The 16556-nt window shown below is 42.6% G+C and overlaps 2 protein-coding genes across 16 annotated transcripts in view; one reads left to right on the top strand and one right to left on the bottom strand.

The window, feature by feature from the left end:
• Positions 1 to 11306, bottom strand: part of ASPRV1 (aspartic peptidase retroviral like 1) — a 112044-nt gene extending 100738 nt beyond the window's left edge. For 4 of the 15 annotated variants that reach the window (XR_006784348.1, XR_006784349.1, XM_045827003.1 and 1 more), the window contains exons 1-2: positions 9865 to 11306; positions 7122 to 7286 (exon numbers count right to left, since the gene is read on the bottom strand). The gene's annotated coding sequence lies outside the window, so the exon portion shown is untranslated. The remainder of the gene's footprint in view (positions 1 to 7121; positions 7287 to 9864) is intronic. The other 11 variants (XM_045827012.1, XM_045827013.1, XM_045827007.1 and 8 more) reach the window with 9 other exon arrangements.
• A 598-nt stretch (positions 11307 to 11904) lies between these two features.
• On the top strand, positions 11905 to 13532 carry PCBP1 (poly(rC) binding protein 1). The gene has a single exon (XM_045827617.1). It carries the CDS (start codon positions 12115 to 12117, stop codon positions 13183 to 13185), a length of 1071 nt encoding a protein of 356 aa, XP_045683573.1. The 5' UTR covers positions 11905 to 12114; the 3' UTR covers positions 13186 to 13532.
• Positions 13533 to 16556: the final 3024 nt, after the last annotated feature.

Genomic DNA, 16556 nt, shown 5'->3' on the forward strand with positions numbered 1-16556 from the left:
ATTTGGGCAAAAAAGTGTGCAAAATATACACAGCAAAATATGGTATATTTCTCCTGCGTGGTTCCAGGGGACAGGCCTAAAACTGTTAAGTCATCTCATTAGATTACAATTCAAAATAAGAAATAATTTCCTGCCAGTGAGAGCTGTTCAACCATATAATAGGATTCCTCAAGAAGCGATGAGCTCCCCAGTGGTGGAAGTATTCAAAAGGAACTGGATGATCATCTGTCAAGGGGATGACAAAAAGCATTCCTGTAACTAACTGGATGATAGTCTGAAGACAAGGAGCTTGACACTATTATTGTAAAGGCTCTTTCCAACTCCAAGTGTCTATGATTCTAAACAAAACAAAACAAAACAAAAATCCACTAATAAATAACTAAAAAGCCATCCTTCTGCTTTTTTATTTTAAAAAGCTCCAAACAGGCATTATAACTTAATAGATTTGATACCACTTTCCAATTGAGTAATATATAGACAAAGTATTTAACTGCTTACTTCACTTTCTTTATCTGTAAATGTAGAACAGTACCTATCTCATACTATTACTATGAAGATTAAATAATATACTTTGAAAGTACTTAAAATAGTACCTATCATACAGAAAGTGTATAAAACTAGCAGCCTCAAAAGAAAAGTGAGCTAGGGGGTGGGGGGCAGTTTGGAAAGTGAAACCTAAATGTGCTGCTTGTTTTAGTTATCTGTACCCAACCCTCAACCAAAGCATTCCTGACTGTTGCTGGCCAGAGGCTAGGTTCCCCCGGCAACCAACCTCAAAAAAGAGACCAGACCTACCTTCTTCAGGAAGGCCCTCACTCTCTGCCCTGAAATCTGGCATCTTCCCTGCACAAAGCAGACTCCCTAAAACTCACAAATACCACTGCTTCAAAATCAAAGAGCTGAAAAAAAAAAATAGCAAGAAGCTGAGCTGATGTTACTCTCCTCACTTCACATGATCAATCACAGAAAATCAGAGTGAGAAGGGATCTCAGAGACCAGCTAGAGCAACACATTTATTTAATGAGTGAGGACAATATGCTGAGGAAAGTGAAGTCCTGTACCAGGCAAGCTGGTGACAGGGTCAAGATCAGATCACAGTCCCAACAGTCAAAATCTTCCCATTTTTCCAATGGGAAGAATAGAATTGTCCTTACTAAGCCACCAGGCCCATACTATGTACTTTACACAGGTAAGAGAGGAATAGCAACAGTAGAGAGAAGAGGTTAAGAGCATGGACTCTGGAACCAGATTGCTTATTCAGATGGTAACTGTACCACTTGCTTTGTGACTTTAAGCAGGTTTCCTAACTTCTCTTTGCTTCTATAAAATAGGAATAAGAGCAACTATTTTATAGCATTATTTTACAGATAGGATGAGATAATCCACGTAAAATGCATGGCACATAGAAAGTATTCAATGCATACATTGCTCTGCTTCTCATCATACCAGTTAGTTGTATTAAAAAGAAAAACAATCATACTAATAAAAGAGACCAGACAAGCTTCTATTGCTGATCCAAAGAGCACTGGGAAGGACATAGGTGTTTATTAGCTCCATTTCCTGGCCCCAGCCAAGGAATACCCAATGGGTTAGTTATGGAGAAGAACATCATTAACCCATCACTCATTCCTTTGGATCTAGGGAAGGTCAACTCAAAGAATAACCAAGCACATGCTATGGTGATAAGATGCTTAGGACCACAAATGCAGATTAGGTAGGCCCAAACCAAAGCCTGACTTTTACATCTATGCTATCTGAAGTTGAACAAAACACAGTTTTTATCCAGACTCTTCTCAACCCATGAGGGTGATGTAATGTAATGGTTAAGAACAAGAGTTCTGGAGTCTAACTGTCTGGGAGTAAATTCCATCATTTATTTGCTGTATCACTTAGGCAAATAACCTTACCTCTCTCTATGTCTTTGTTTCTCCATCTGTTAATAATAACTATTTTAATTATGATAACAGCTGACATTTGGTGAGCACTTTCCATGTGCCAAGCACTGTTAAGCACTTTACATGACTTACATCATTTAATCATTATAACTACTTTATGAAGCAGGTACTATTATTACCCTCATTTTACAGATACAGATGACAAAAATGAGGCTATTTCCTTAATCAAGGCCACGTGGCTAGTTACTGGCAAAGCTGAGGTATCCCTGCAGGTCTGACCTCAGAGTCTATGTTCCTTACTCCAAATACTGTTCTACTTCTCACAGTACCAGCCTCATATGGTTGTTATATTGTTAAAATAAGACCCACAAAACATGCTTAGCACAGTGCCTAATCTATTAAGGTTAGCCATTACTATTATTGTTATCATCACAGATCCCTTTGAGCCTCTCTCAAATACTACTACCTCCTGAGTTTCAATTTCATCTAAAAGGAAATGGTTGTTTTCCTACCTAGATACCAGCTCACTGGACAGCCTGGGGTGGGGTTCTAGCATTTCATTTCCCTCATGCAATACAGGGATAAGTATCTGGGTGGAGAGACAAGGAAATATTTTCTATAGACTTGCTACTCTATGGAAAGCAATACATTAGTCTTTGTTTTCAAAGCTTCATTGCTCTCATTAGAAAAGAAACATGCTTATTAAAATTAACTTTTCACCCTGGCTGGTGTGACTCAGTGGATTGAGTGCCAGCCTGCGAACCAAAAGGTCGCCGATTCAATTTCCAGTCAGGGCACATGCCTGGGTTGCAGGCCAGGTCCCCAGTTGGGGATGTATAAGAGGCAACTGATTGATATATCTCTCACACTGATGTTTCTCTCCCACTCTTCTCTAAAAAAATAATTCAATAAGATCTTTAAATATATATATAAAATTATTTTTTGAAAAAATTGGCCTGGCTGGTGTAGCTCAGTGGATTGAGCACGGGCTGCAAATCAAAGTGTTGCAGGTTCGATTCCCAGTCAGGGCACATGCCTGGGTTGCAGGCCATGACCCCCAGCAACCGCACATTGATGTTTCTCTCTCTCTCTCCCTCCCTTCCCTCTCTAAAAAATAAAATGGATGAAATCTTAAAAAAAAAAAAAAGATTTAAAAAAAAAAGAAAAAAGAAAATAAAGCAGATACACATAGTATTTGCTTAAAAAAAAAAGAAATTATTGGTCCTCTAACTCCTTCCCTTTTCATTCTCCTATTTCAAAACTATTATTTAGTCATTTAATCCTCACAAGAAGTAAAATTGGCTCCAAATGGTGTATGGTTCAGTTGGCTGGGTGTCATCCCACAAAGCGAAAGGTCCTTACATCCCCAATTCCAACATGATGTATTACTTTATCCTGCTAAAGATCACAGCACTGTTTAGGTCAAAATAATTTTTTAGCCTAGGAAACTTGAGGGTAGGAACAATGTCTTATTCATACAGATATTTTCCCTCATTATCTGGTGCACAACCCTCTATATATTCAATACGTTTTTGTTTAAAATTTGAATATTCATTCAACTCCTAGGGCTAGGCATTGTTTTCTAGGAGAGAGATAGCAATGAGCAAAACAAAATCATAGGCATCACAGAATTTATATTTTAGTTGTAGATGAGAATAAATAAGCTACAGTAGAGAAAGTCTCTAGAACAGTGCCTTGCACATAGTAGGCAGCATTCTATAAATTTCAGAATAAATAGTATGTCAGATAGCAATAAATTCTGCAGAGAAAAATAAAGCACAGAAGGGGGACAGGGAAAACAGAGAGCAGAAGAGGGCTTTTACTTTTAAATAGGATGGTCAAGGAATGCCTCACAGATTAGGTGACAGTTAAGCAGAATCCTGAAGGAGGCAAGGAAGGAGGACAGCCTAACATCTGGAACAAGTGCTCCAGGCAGAGAAAACTACAAAGTTCCAAAGGTGTCTGACATATTGGAGCAACTATAAGACCAGTGTGGCTAGTGCACAAGGGCAAAGTAGTAGAAGATAAAGACAGAGCACATGGGAGGGGGTAGTGCTAAAGATGCTATGTGGCCTTGCAGACCACTATAAGGACTTTAGTTTTCAATCTGAGGGGACCAACAGCAAAGGAGGAAAACCATTTAGAAAATATTCCAATAGTAATAGAGAAAGTGGTGAGATGTGTTCAGTTCCTGGATATATTATTTTAAGATACAGTTGACAGGACCTGCTGGTATATTAGATGAGAAAGAAAGAGACAGGAGAGAGTCTTCCATATACTCAATACAATAGAAACAGAGATGGGTGGAACTGCCAGAGACATGCGGTTTGAGAGAAGTTCCAGAGTTAATATTTTGAATATGTTAACTTCAAGAAGCTATTAGATACCCAAGAGGAGGTATCCAGTAAACAGTGGTATGTAAGAGTCTTGAGTTCAGGGAAGACACTCACACTAGTAATATAGACTTGAGAACTGTCAGGGTGTATGTGATATTTAAAGTCTTGAAATAGAGTACCTAGGAAATAAGTGTAGACAAAGAAAGGCTCCCAGGACTGATCTGAGTACCCCATCATTGGAGGATGAGGAAAGAAGTAGAATCAGCCAAAAAAGGGGAGAGGGGTTGAGAAGGAGGGACCAATGAGGTAGGAGTAGAACCAAGGAAGTGGTATCCTGGAAGCCAAGTGAAACTAAGTGCAAAGGAGTGTCAAATGCTACTCACAGGTCAAGAAAGAAGACAACTGAGAAATGACTACTGAATCTATGTGCTATTTTCTAAGCACTTTCTTCCCTACTCCACACATACCGCTTTTTATCTTTTAATCCAGGTAAAATCCCAGTGTTGTTTAATGAAGCTATACCTATGTCTCTGAAAAACGAAAAACAAAAATCAATGCTCTTAAATCTAGACACAACAGATTTTACACAGTGAATAATGTTTAGTTAACACTTTGGTTCAATTGTCTTTCTGAAACAACATCCCCAACTATCTTGCTTGTGCTCAGGAAGTGGAATCAAGAGAAATGAGCTATTTAAATGTATTTGTTTTGTTCTGCCATAAAGTAGCAATTACTCTTCAACTGTTTTTCCTCCTCCCTAACTCAAACAGCCTAGCAAAAGACCCTAAATTTCCACACACACACACCCCTTTAAAAACAAAGCAGAACACAATCAAATCCAAAAGCTGAATGAGAGAGGGGTATGCTATGCATACACTTTTTTTCTTTTACTGCACAAAAGGTTAATGATCATTTGCTGATTCAAAAGCTGTGATTTACATTTTTGTCCTTACACTCTCCAAGACAGAAAGTGCAATTTCTGGTGTCTTTATCTTAAAAGAGAATCACTGCGACAAAATAAGAACTTTAACTTTGTGCTCTAGCAAAAAAGTCAAGTCTCGATAGTTTACATTTCTGAAGCAGTAGAAAAATAATCACCAAAAACTAGATCATGCAAACATCGTTCATACCTCCCTTAAATGAATGTAACTTCTGAATGAACTGTGTTCCCTCTGCCTGTAATACCCTTCCCTGCCCTCCACCTTGCAATTTGCCAACTTGGGATTTAGCCTGAATGTCAACTGCTCTAGGCAGCCTAGACTCACTGAATCCCCTCCAAGACTGAACCAAGGTTCCTCCTCTGAGCCCACAGCACCCCTTGCTTACTCATATCTTAATATTGTACTTTAATGCAGTGTATTGTAAATCTACTTATGAGTCTGTCTCCCTCTGCAGACCATACACATCTTGAAGGCAAGGACAGGATCTTATTCATTTGAATATCCTTAGTGTCTGGAATATAGCAAGCAATCAATAAGTGTTTAATGAATGAATGAATGAGATGAAATTTAACTTAGAATACCTTATGTGATTTTTGTAGCACATTTTCCTTAACAAACCAATTGAACTGGTATTGATATTAAAATTACTGGCATCTAATCACATCCCCAGCTGATAGCAAAAATAAAAAAAAATTCTCCTTTCTAATACTGAAAATAGAGGTTTAGAAAAAAAAATGTTCTGCTCAAAATCAGCTCAAGGAGGAGTTACCATACCAACTGCTCTTCCTGGTGCAAGACAGCAGCCTGTGCACCCCACACCACAGGATGGGATAATGGACCTCTGAGTTATTCTCTTCACCTCCCTTCCACTAATCCTGTATTCTCCTCTTTTCTGCCCTATTATTTTCTCTTTCTTTTTCTTACCTTTTTTTCTTCCTCACTTTCAATACTTTGCACTTTCACTCTGAATGTTCTCATTTTCTCTTTAACTTTTCTCCACAACCCCTTCTCCATGCCTCATTTCAGAGTGACCCTGGGGAATCCATGGCACTGCTTTGCCCAACTGGGAGAACTTAGGCCAAGGATGTTGCTGTATCTCCTCATCACTTCCGTAAGGCACACCAACATATTTCTTCTGTTTCTAATGATACAAGTAGTGACCCCATAACAGCAATGCAGGGTCACCAGCAATTAAAGTCAAATTGTTACTATCCACGTTTTTAGGCTGCACTCCAAAAGTAATACGAGAAGAGTGCTCCTAATTTAGTATAATTTTAAATAAAAGAGAAATGTAAAGCTAATATGAAGGGAGAAGAGGAAACGAAACCATGTTTTTGGAAAAAAAAATGCTGCTACGTTAGTAGGGCAAATTTAAAAAGCTATAGTGTATTTGCTGGGCCAGGTAATTTAGGAAAAAAAATGTGATCCCTGCCCACTGGGAACCCAAGAGTTTTACTGAGGAATCATGCCCACCACTTACCAAACCCATAAATGTGAAAGAAAATAAAAAAAAAGAGATGCTCTTAAACCAAAAGAGTTAGAACCCTAACATATGTGGATTAATGTTCTGGAACAGAACAATAAAGACTGGATGGAAAGCTTCTGAGTTTCAGATAAGACCATTCCATGTGTCAAAGTCAGTGTCACAAGCACCAGAAGCTCAGGAAAGGACAATCCACAACTAGGACTCAAGAGGATCAGCTCAGATCCTAATAAGCTGTGTAAACTTGAGCAAATCATTTCACTACTCTGATCCAAACATGGCTCTTTCATAAAACAAGCAGAATACCTTCCTGGCAATATTGTCTTTGATGATTAAATAAATAATGTGAACTCACTTTGAAAGGTTCTTGTAACAAGCCAGTGTGAGGTAAGAGGAAGCAAAAATCCTTCCTCGGAATGGAGCATAAAGCCTGTGGTTCAATTTCCAAAGTCTAAGCCTGACTCACCTTAACCAACCTGAAGGCACTCAAGTTGGGAGGAGAAGAGTCATATGTGAGACTCCAAGGATAGGGCGGTGACTATTTATAGTCAGTTGCTCCATTATCTCACTGTCTTCATCTATAAAATGGGTGGTGTGGAATTCACTCACCTATCCACAAGACAGTGCAGATCTGAGAAAGAAGTGGAGAATTTACAATAAGTAAATAAGATACATTATTTTCATAACCCTCCCCTCCAGGGATAAGTAACTGAGATCATCAAATATCATTACTCACTGGATAGAATTAAGAGGGGTCTTAGAGATCATTTAATCTCTCTCTTTTTTTTTTTTAACAGATGGTGAAACTGAGGCCGAGATAAAGGAACTGGGATATGGAAGTCTCAAAGCTAATCAGCGGTATAGAGTTGGAGTGAGGGGCCAGAGTCACAAATTCCGAAGTCCAACTGTACTTTTTGCCAGATCTCAGGTTCACCCAAGTTACCTGTGGCCTGTACAACATACTATCAACACCAAGACACATTACAATTTAATCAACAGCTAAATGTGAGCTTCTCTAGGGAGGAGATGTAGGACTCTGGAGGAATAGGAAGATTGAGAGCTAGGAAAGGTAAGGCTTCAATGAGGAGGTGGGTAGAGTCCTAGGAGTACTCAGATAAGAAATTAAGGGAATATTTCTGGCAGAAAAGGCTTAAAATAGGCAGTCTTGTGAAGAAAGACCTAATGGATAAAATTTTCTTTAGAGATAATAAATAGATGGCAGATTTATTATAAGGACCAGAATGCTTTCAATCAGGATTATTCTTTTTTTTAATTTTTGAAAAATTGATTTTAGAGATGGGGCAAAGAGAGAGAAACAATAATTTATTGTTCCACTTATTTATACATTCATTGGTTGATTCTTGTATGTGCCCTGATGGGGGATCAAACCTGTAACCTTGGTGTATCAGATGACACTATAGAGTCAACTGAGCTACCAGGCCAGGGCTAGGATAATTTTTGATTATATGTAATTTAGTCTCCTAAGTTTTTAACATTTGCTAACTTTTTTAAAGATTTTTTATTTCCTTATTTTTAGACAAAGGGGAAGGAGAGAGAGGAGAGAAACATCTATGTGTGGTTGCTCCTCGCATGCCCCCACACTAGGGACCTGGCCAGCAACCCAGGCATGTGCCCTGACCAGAAACCAAACCAGCAACCCTCTGGTTCACAGGCCAGTCAGTGCTTAATCCACCGAGCCACACCAGCCAGGGCAACATTTGCTAATATTTTTAATACCCTAATCAATTCTGTCTCCCTACAAAATAAGGCCCTCTGCAGAGAACATATCCACTTTAGGGGTTAGATATATAGGCACTAGACCCAGATAGTGTAAATTCAAATCCTTGCTTACCACTCACTGGCTATGTGACCTTGGACAAAATCCTTTACCTCTTGTACCTCTCTAAAATGGAAATAACATTACCCCATCTCAGGAGTTTTTATGAGAATTAAATGTGTACATTAATCATATCAGTCACAATCTAATAATGGGTTTTTCAGTACTTTAGTTTTCATGTGCCCTTTTTAAAACTTTTTTTATTTACTGATTTGGAGAGGGAGAGAGAGAGAGAAACATCTATTTGTTGTTCCACTTATTTATGCATTCATTGGTTGATTCTTGTATGTGCCCTGACTAGGGATCAAACATACAACCTTGAAGTGTTGGGCCAACCCTCTAACCCATTTAGCTACCCAGCCAGGGCCTTGACGTTACCTTTTTAATGTAAAGGAGAGAATAAAAATTACCAGAGTGCACTGCATGTAGTAATGGTAAGTACCATTTTGCAAAATTTTGTTTGTTATATACATGGTATATATACATAGCAGATATGCACAGCAGATATATACACAGCAGATATATATATACATAGCAGATACGCACATATATCTGCTACTGTATGTTATTTCTTACAGTGGTTTGCTTCTAAAAATGTGAGAGCCACTGACATAACACAAAGCTGCAAAGTGTCTGCCACATGGTAAGCACTAGTTTTGTCATTGTCATTGCTGCTGTTGTGTACCTATCTATGACAGTTGTTTACAGAATTATGTAAGTAATGTGAAAGCACTTCGGAAAAGTCTGATATGTGGTATCAATGTAAGTCAGAGGAAACAAAAACCTTTTTCTCCATATCTAACACTCACATAAGCAGAACCCTGTTTAGGCACATATCTGTTGCTTGGCCCACAAGTTATTTGTTACACTGAACTAAAATGTCCACAGACTATGATTTATCTAACACTCTGTCATGCTCTGTCAATATTTGCAGAGAAATAGAGGCTTGGCGCCAGTGTGAAATTACTTATTTTTACCTGGTTGGGGTGGGGAAGGCAAAGTCATGCCTCTTGGTAGCTAAAGGAAGCAAGTGAGTCATATACAGAAATTGCTTGCTCCAGAGCCAGGTAGACTCAAATTGTGCCACAGCTGAGGCAGGACTGACAGATACTAGAGCAGTTAAGCAGGGTTGAATCACTTCCCCCTCCCTATCCTCACCTAGACACCTAATAAGAAAATAACATTTGAGCCCATTACAGGTATAACTCACACCAGGAAATTCTGGAAATCCCCAAACATGTACAAATAGGGGGTAAATACCCACCAAAAGATTACCTGAGGGATTCCTTTAAATGACAAGCTCACCTAAATATTCAAATAGTAGTTAAATTATAGAATCCTAATTTACAGAAAAATGTGGATATTTGCTCACCAATAAGGAAATAAGGAGGTCTGGATTCCATTCTTGACAGTGTGACTTTGAATTAATCACTTCATCTCCCTGGGCCTAAGAGAACTCGTCTGTTAAAAAAAAAAAGAGAGAAAGAAAGATAACACCACCTACCTCAGAGGATCATTATAAATTAGGTAGTACGCAGTAAAATGTCTAGTACAGGATCTGGTACCGGTAAATGAACAATAAATGTCTGTCTCTTCTAGACTAAAAGTGAACACCGCTTGTGGGGAAACTGAGGTTCACTGTCCAGCTTGCCCATGAAAAAAATCATCGGCATCCTAGTATCTCCATGGAAACTTTTTAAAAATATATACGTCATTTCTTGAACTTTTCTAGTCCTAGAAGACTAGGGAAGCAGTAATTTCCCCTCTTACTCCTTAAGGCAGTGATTGCTAAATGTCTGTTATTGAGGGTCCAAGTTACCTATTGGTACCGGCCCTCGCTATGCATTAAATTTAAAGTGAGCAAGAGACACGGCATCATCATGCCTACATTTTACAGTTCATATTCGCGGTTCAAATTAGTAAGAACGGAATTAAAAATCGCTCCCTCCCTTCTCCCAGGTTTTGGACCACGCTGTGGGAATTGTTATCGGAGTGCTCAGAAGACTCGCTGCGCGGGGAAGGTCCCCGGCCGACAGGCACGGGGGATGGCAGAATGACGAGAACGCATTCTAGAGCATTCTTGCCCACCCCAATTTCTCGTTGGCGGCGACACGGGCCACGTGCCGCCATTTTGTGTTAAGGAAACATGGCGGCTACCCCCGTGAAGAAAGGCGGGGGGCAAAGGGACCGCCATGTTGGTCGTTTTCCCTGAGGGAGTCTCAAACACGTTGCGCACAAGGCCTTTTCTGTCTGGCTTAACTGAAGGGTAGGGGAAAAGGGGTAAATAACAAGTAGTACACCAGCAACCAGAGCAATCTTTCTCCTTTAGCAAGGAAAAGGTACAGTTGCGCCAACAGCAGAAAAGGCTTTCCAAAATGGCGGCCCCGTCAGGGGCCACCCCCGGAAAGTGCGGAACACGGCGGCTGCACCAAGGGTGGCCAGGACCGCAAAGCCTTACGAAGCGCAAGCCGTGCGGGGAGTGCCACAGGAGCTCCCCAAAGCACTAGTCGGTAACCCCTGAGTGAATGCGGCCTACAAGAGGAACACTATTGTTTTAAATGCCTGGAGGCTGCCATGACTAAACCACCACTAGGGTAGGAGGTGGGGTTTCTGCGGGTTTTCCGAAATAAACTTGCAAAATGCAAACAAAGCATTATGTAAATGGACGCCATTCTTTTCAGGGCCACGTTTCTACCACTACGTAAAAACCGCGAGGAAAGCCGCGACTCCAGTGGCGGAGTGGAGTGGATCAATCTTTCTCCTCTCCAGCCGCCAGCCCCAGGCCCGAGTGGCAGCTGGCACCCAGTGCCCAGACGCCGGAGACTAAAGAGCCCCACGTGCCCGCCCGCCCGCCCCACAGCCTCGCCTCGCCTCCCTTCCCCCCCGGAAGACTGCGGCTGCCCCTCCCATTCCCCCACGCCCTCGCGCACGCGCCCTTTTCGCCTCACGCGCACGTTTTAAATCCGCGGCGTCCCAGCTGCTGCCTGCAGTTATCGCCCGGTCTGGCCGTATTCCTCCGCATCTAAGCACATTTCGCAGGGTAGTAAAATAACGTGTCGCCCCCATTTACATCACTAACATTGCCAAACAAATGCCAGCACCAGTAGAGTTAATGAAGTACATATTCGTTTTAAAACTTTGCCGGACACACAGCATCTGCCCCTCGGAGCTTTATATTCAATGCCAGGTTGTTAAAAGGTTTTTGTAAAACTACCCTGTGGAGTTTGGCGTAATCTTGTGACCTAAAAAAACACGGGTCCTCATTTTTTTCAAGGGGTCCTGCGCAGCAAGCACTTCCGGGGTCAGAGGGTACGCGGGGTTGAAAGCGGGCTTCCCGCCCCGCCCAGACCGCCGAGGCTGCCGCTGGAGTCGCCACCGCCGCGCCCTCGCCCACCCGCCCGCCCGCTGCTCCCGGCCCTGCTCGGCCCCGCTCGCCCCCTCCACCGCCGCCGCCCGCCCCTGCGACGACGCCGCGGCCTCCGGCCCGTGCCCGCTCGCTTCCGCGGCCCTCGCTCGCCTCGCGCCGGCAGTTTTGGGCCTACACCTCCCCTCCCCCCGCCAGCCACCAAAGACTTGACCACGTAACGAGCCCAACTCCCCCGAACGCCGCCCGCCGCTCGCCATGGATGCCGGTGTGACTGAAAGTGGACTAAATGTGACTCTCACCATTCGGCTGCTTATGCACGGAAAGGAAGTAGGAAGCATTATTGGGAAGAAAGGGGAGTCGGTTAAGAGGATCCGCGAGGAGAGTGGGGCGCGGATCAACATCTCGGAGGGGAATTGTCCGGAGCGAATCATCACTCTGACTGGCCCCACCAATGCCATCTTTAAGGCCTTCGCTATGATCATCGACAAGCTGGAAGAAGATATCAACAGCTCCATGACCAACAGCACGGCGGCCAGCAGGCCCCCGGTCACCCTGAGGCTGGTGGTGCCGGCCACCCAGTGCGGCTCCCTTATTGGGAAAGGCGGGTGTAAGATCAAAGAGATCCGCGAGAGTACCGGGGCCCAGGTCCAGGTGGCGGGCGATATGCTGCCCAACTCGACCGAGCGAGCTATCACCATTGCTGGCGTGCCGCAGTCTGTCACCGAGTGTGTCAAGCAGATCTGCCTGGTCATGCTGGAGACGCTCTCCCAGTCTCCGCAAGGAAGAGTCATGACCATTCCGTACCAGCCTATGCCAGCCAGCTCTCCGGTCATCTGCGCGGGCGGCCAAGATCGGTGCAGCGACGCTGCGGGCTACCCTCATGCCACCCATGACCTGGAGGGACCACCTCTAGATGCCTACTCGATTCAAGGACAACACACCATTTCTCCGCTCGATCTGGCCAAGCTGAACCAGGTGGCGAGACAACAGAGTCACTTTGCCATGATGCACGGCGGGACCGGATTCGCCGGAATTGACTCCAGCTCTCCAGAGGTGAAAGGCTATTGGGCAAGTTTGGATGCTTCTACTCAAACCACCCATGAACTCACCATTCCAAATAACTTAATTGGCTGCATAATCGGGCGCCAAGGCGCCAATATTAATGAGATCCGCCAGATGTCCGGGGCCCAGATCAAAATTGCCAATCCAGTGGAAGGCTCCTCTGGTAGGCAGGTTACTATCACTGGTTCTGCTGCCAGTATTAGTCTGGCCCAATATCTAATCAATGCCAGGCTTTCCTCTGAGAAGGGCATGGGGTGCAGCTAGAACAGTATAGGTCCACTCATAACCCTTTCTGCTGTTTTCCCATGATCCAAATGTGTAATTTCTGGTCAGTGATTCCAGGTTTTAAATAATTTGTAAGTGTTCAGTTTCTACACAACTTTATCATCTGCTAAGAATTTAAAAATCACATTCTCTGTTCAGCTGTTAATGCTGGGATCCATATTTAGTTTTATAAGCTTTTCCCTGTTTTTAGTTTTGGTTTGGGTATTTGGCTCATGAATTTTATTTCTGTTTGTCGATAAGAAATGTAAGAGTGGAATGTTAATAAATTTCAGTTTAGTTCTGTAATGTCAAGAATTTAAAAATTAAAAAATGGATTGGTTAAAAAATGCTTCATATTTGAAAAAGCTGGGAACTACTTTGTTGGTGCTTTTTTTTTCCCCCCCTTCCCTTTTAGTGTTAGTCATTTACAGGGAGAAGGCTGGCCCCATCCTTGGTATTCCCTGAAGCCCTTTTCACCTCATTGGTAAGATTCCATTTCCTCTCTATCCCAACAAAGGAACACTGCAGGTTGGGCCTCCTTTGGGATGTTTGCAGAGACAGGTTCTCTCCGGGAGAGTAACATCCCTCCGCCCAAGTTCCAGAGATAGGCCTCTGCCCATTTCTCTGGTAGAAAATGTGTTTTCTCAGACATAAAAAGTATCCCTACTCATTAGGACCTCTGAATGGCCCTGTGTACTCCCTTCTAACCAGCTTTATCCCCACCCCCAATCTCACTTGGAAAACTCAGCCTGGAACAAAAAAATGTTCTGAGGTGGGAGGAGCCCCAGGGGACACAGAAGAAGGGGGAAGGATTGGGCTGGGGCGGGAGAGACGGTTGGGGGAGTAGGGGGAGGGGCGAGGGTAGGTGGGTGGGCTTGAGGGCTTGGAAGAGGACAACTGCTACAGGGTGGTTGGTAAGGCTAAAGGGGTCTTGGTGGTTAAACTGCCAAGACCCCTGAATGGGGGACCAACTGAATGGGGGATGGTACCAGCGGGGCACACGTGTCAAGAATGCACCTGTGGCAAGCAGCCTGTCAGAGGATGTTATTACACCTGCCAAGTGGCATATCCAGAAACAAAAGAGGCCCAGCTTCTAATTCTTCAGCTGTGTGCAGTATTTAGAGAAATTATTATACCAGGAGATAATCCTACCTAAAGGGTAGTCCTCACAGGCAGGAATGTAGTAGACAGCATTGGCTATTACGGCCTAGGAATGACCTTGGAGTTAAAAATGCGGATTTGTGAGTCCCACCCCAAATTTATTTAGAAGGCTGCATCTTTAACACTACCAAAGGTTCTTAGATTTGAGTGCCACTGATTCTCTTCACTAGTGGATTGGGATGGTCCTGATATGAAGGCCTAATAGCCTCAAGTGCACATCAGCCAGTAAGAACAAGGCTGGACCTGATGACAGAAGAAAAATTATTAGGCAAAGATAGACAACAGTACGAGACAATAGACAATTAGGTGACAAAGTGTAGTTCACACCCCAGGCACTGGAGGAGATCACAAATTCCAACGGAAGAAGAATTTTATCCACAATAAATGTATGTTGAGACTTAACTCTCTCCAGGGCATCTGCTCCTTTTTTTCTGAGGTACAGACCTGATTCTGAGTCCTTGGAGGTAAAAGTCGGGTCTTCTCTGCTCTGGAGTTAGGCATGCAGTCACTGAAAGCCCAAATTCTGGAGTTCAACCTGAGTTCAATTGGGCAAATCACTCTGTGTCAGCTTAAAATGATGGTGGTAAAAGTACTCATCTCCTGGGCTTGTGAAAAAAAAAAAGAAAATGAGAGCACATATATGAAGCAGAACAGCTTGTAACAACACAGTAAACTTCAATATACTTTAGGCTGCAAGAAGTCAAAAGCCCATTTCTACCCACAATACCTCTGGGTACGGAAGATAGATAATAAAAGGTAGGGAACAAAGCAATGTGTCCTAAATGATAAGGTTGAGATAATACAGTTGGACTGAGGGGCCAGGACAAGGAAGGACCTACTGAAGGCCCCGAAATGGTTTCATTGTCTCCTGGGAATAATACACACAAATCATGTTTGTGTAGGGTAAGGAAGGAATGAATTATTAGACTGGCCCCTCACACACCAAGCCAGATAGTTTGTGAGGAGTCCCTAAAACATGCTGGGTTTAACATTTGAACATCTACATGCAAAATACTTTGAACTAAAACTTGACATTTTGGTACAATTGGAAGCTGTATAGTAATTCATAGAGCATGGTTTGTGATAAAGGGAGGGAAGGGTGAGGTTGTCATAAGGGTGAAGGAAGCCACTAAATCATTTGAGGCTAAATTATAAAGAGCTTTGAATGCCATAATAAAGGACTTGACCTTTATTCTAAAAACGAGTGGTCTACAAACTTTTTTTAAAGTGTACCCCTTCAGTAATAAGTCTTTAGCATATACCTTATTACATGTTTGTAAAGTACCTATATGGATACTAGTCATGCTTATTTATATACCATATATAAGCATAATCTAAATATATACCAGTGTATCAGAAACCACAAAAACTTAAGATAAAAAACAAATTGAAAAATAATTTCTAATAGTTCTTTTACCTTTTCTTCCCAATCATTTTAGAGAGCACTTCAAGGGAATACTAGAGAAAACAATTTAAATGCTATAGGTTCCTTGTGGCATGATGGGGAGAAGCCAAATTGCACCAAGAAAAGGAGGGACTGGGGGATGAGGCAGTGGAGACAGGAGTGTAGATGGCTCAAATACTTGATGGTGCAAAGGAGAAAAAGAAATAGGACAACTCAAGAGGCAGGAATTGGGGAAATAGGTTTCTTGAAAGGAACCTCACTAAAGGCAGCTAATCAGGAATCAATAGAAGGCTCTGGATAGGGAGGGTCCAGGCCAGCTTGACTATTAGATTTTAATTCACTTTGTCCTCACTCCAATGGGGACTCGCTTTCAGGACTCCTTTCTCTTTGGGGCAGCTTAAGTATATCCTGTCCTGTTTTAGATTAAGGACTGGAAATCAATGAGCCCCCTCTGAGGTTGCTGTGTTTCTTGTCACAACCCTATTCCTATCACCAGCTGCTAGGCCACAGCTATTGCCACAGTCAGGAGTGTATAATAATTTCTTTAAACATTGGCAACACCTGCCTGTCATAGCCAGAGGAGTTAGGCTACTTGTTCTGAAGGCTGGTATCCCTCCCAGACCCCTCACCCCACTCAACATACACCACCATATATGTACACTACCACCACATGCCCCACCCCAGGAAGCAGTTGGGACAATGAATCACCACTGTTAAGTTCACCCCTAGAAGAGCTACTTATTTTTTGTCACTTGTTTGCCAAGAGCTTGAGGTTTTTGAGTTGCACCCATCTCATCCCTGATAC

Source organism: Phyllostomus hastatus, unplaced genomic scaffold (genome assembly GCF_019186645.2).
Source record: "Phyllostomus hastatus isolate PE091 unplaced genomic scaffold, TTU_PhHast_1.1 phas_scaffold_78, whole genome shotgun sequence".
NCBI classification, from domain to species: Eukaryota; Metazoa; Chordata; class Mammalia; order Chiroptera; family Phyllostomidae; genus Phyllostomus; species Phyllostomus hastatus.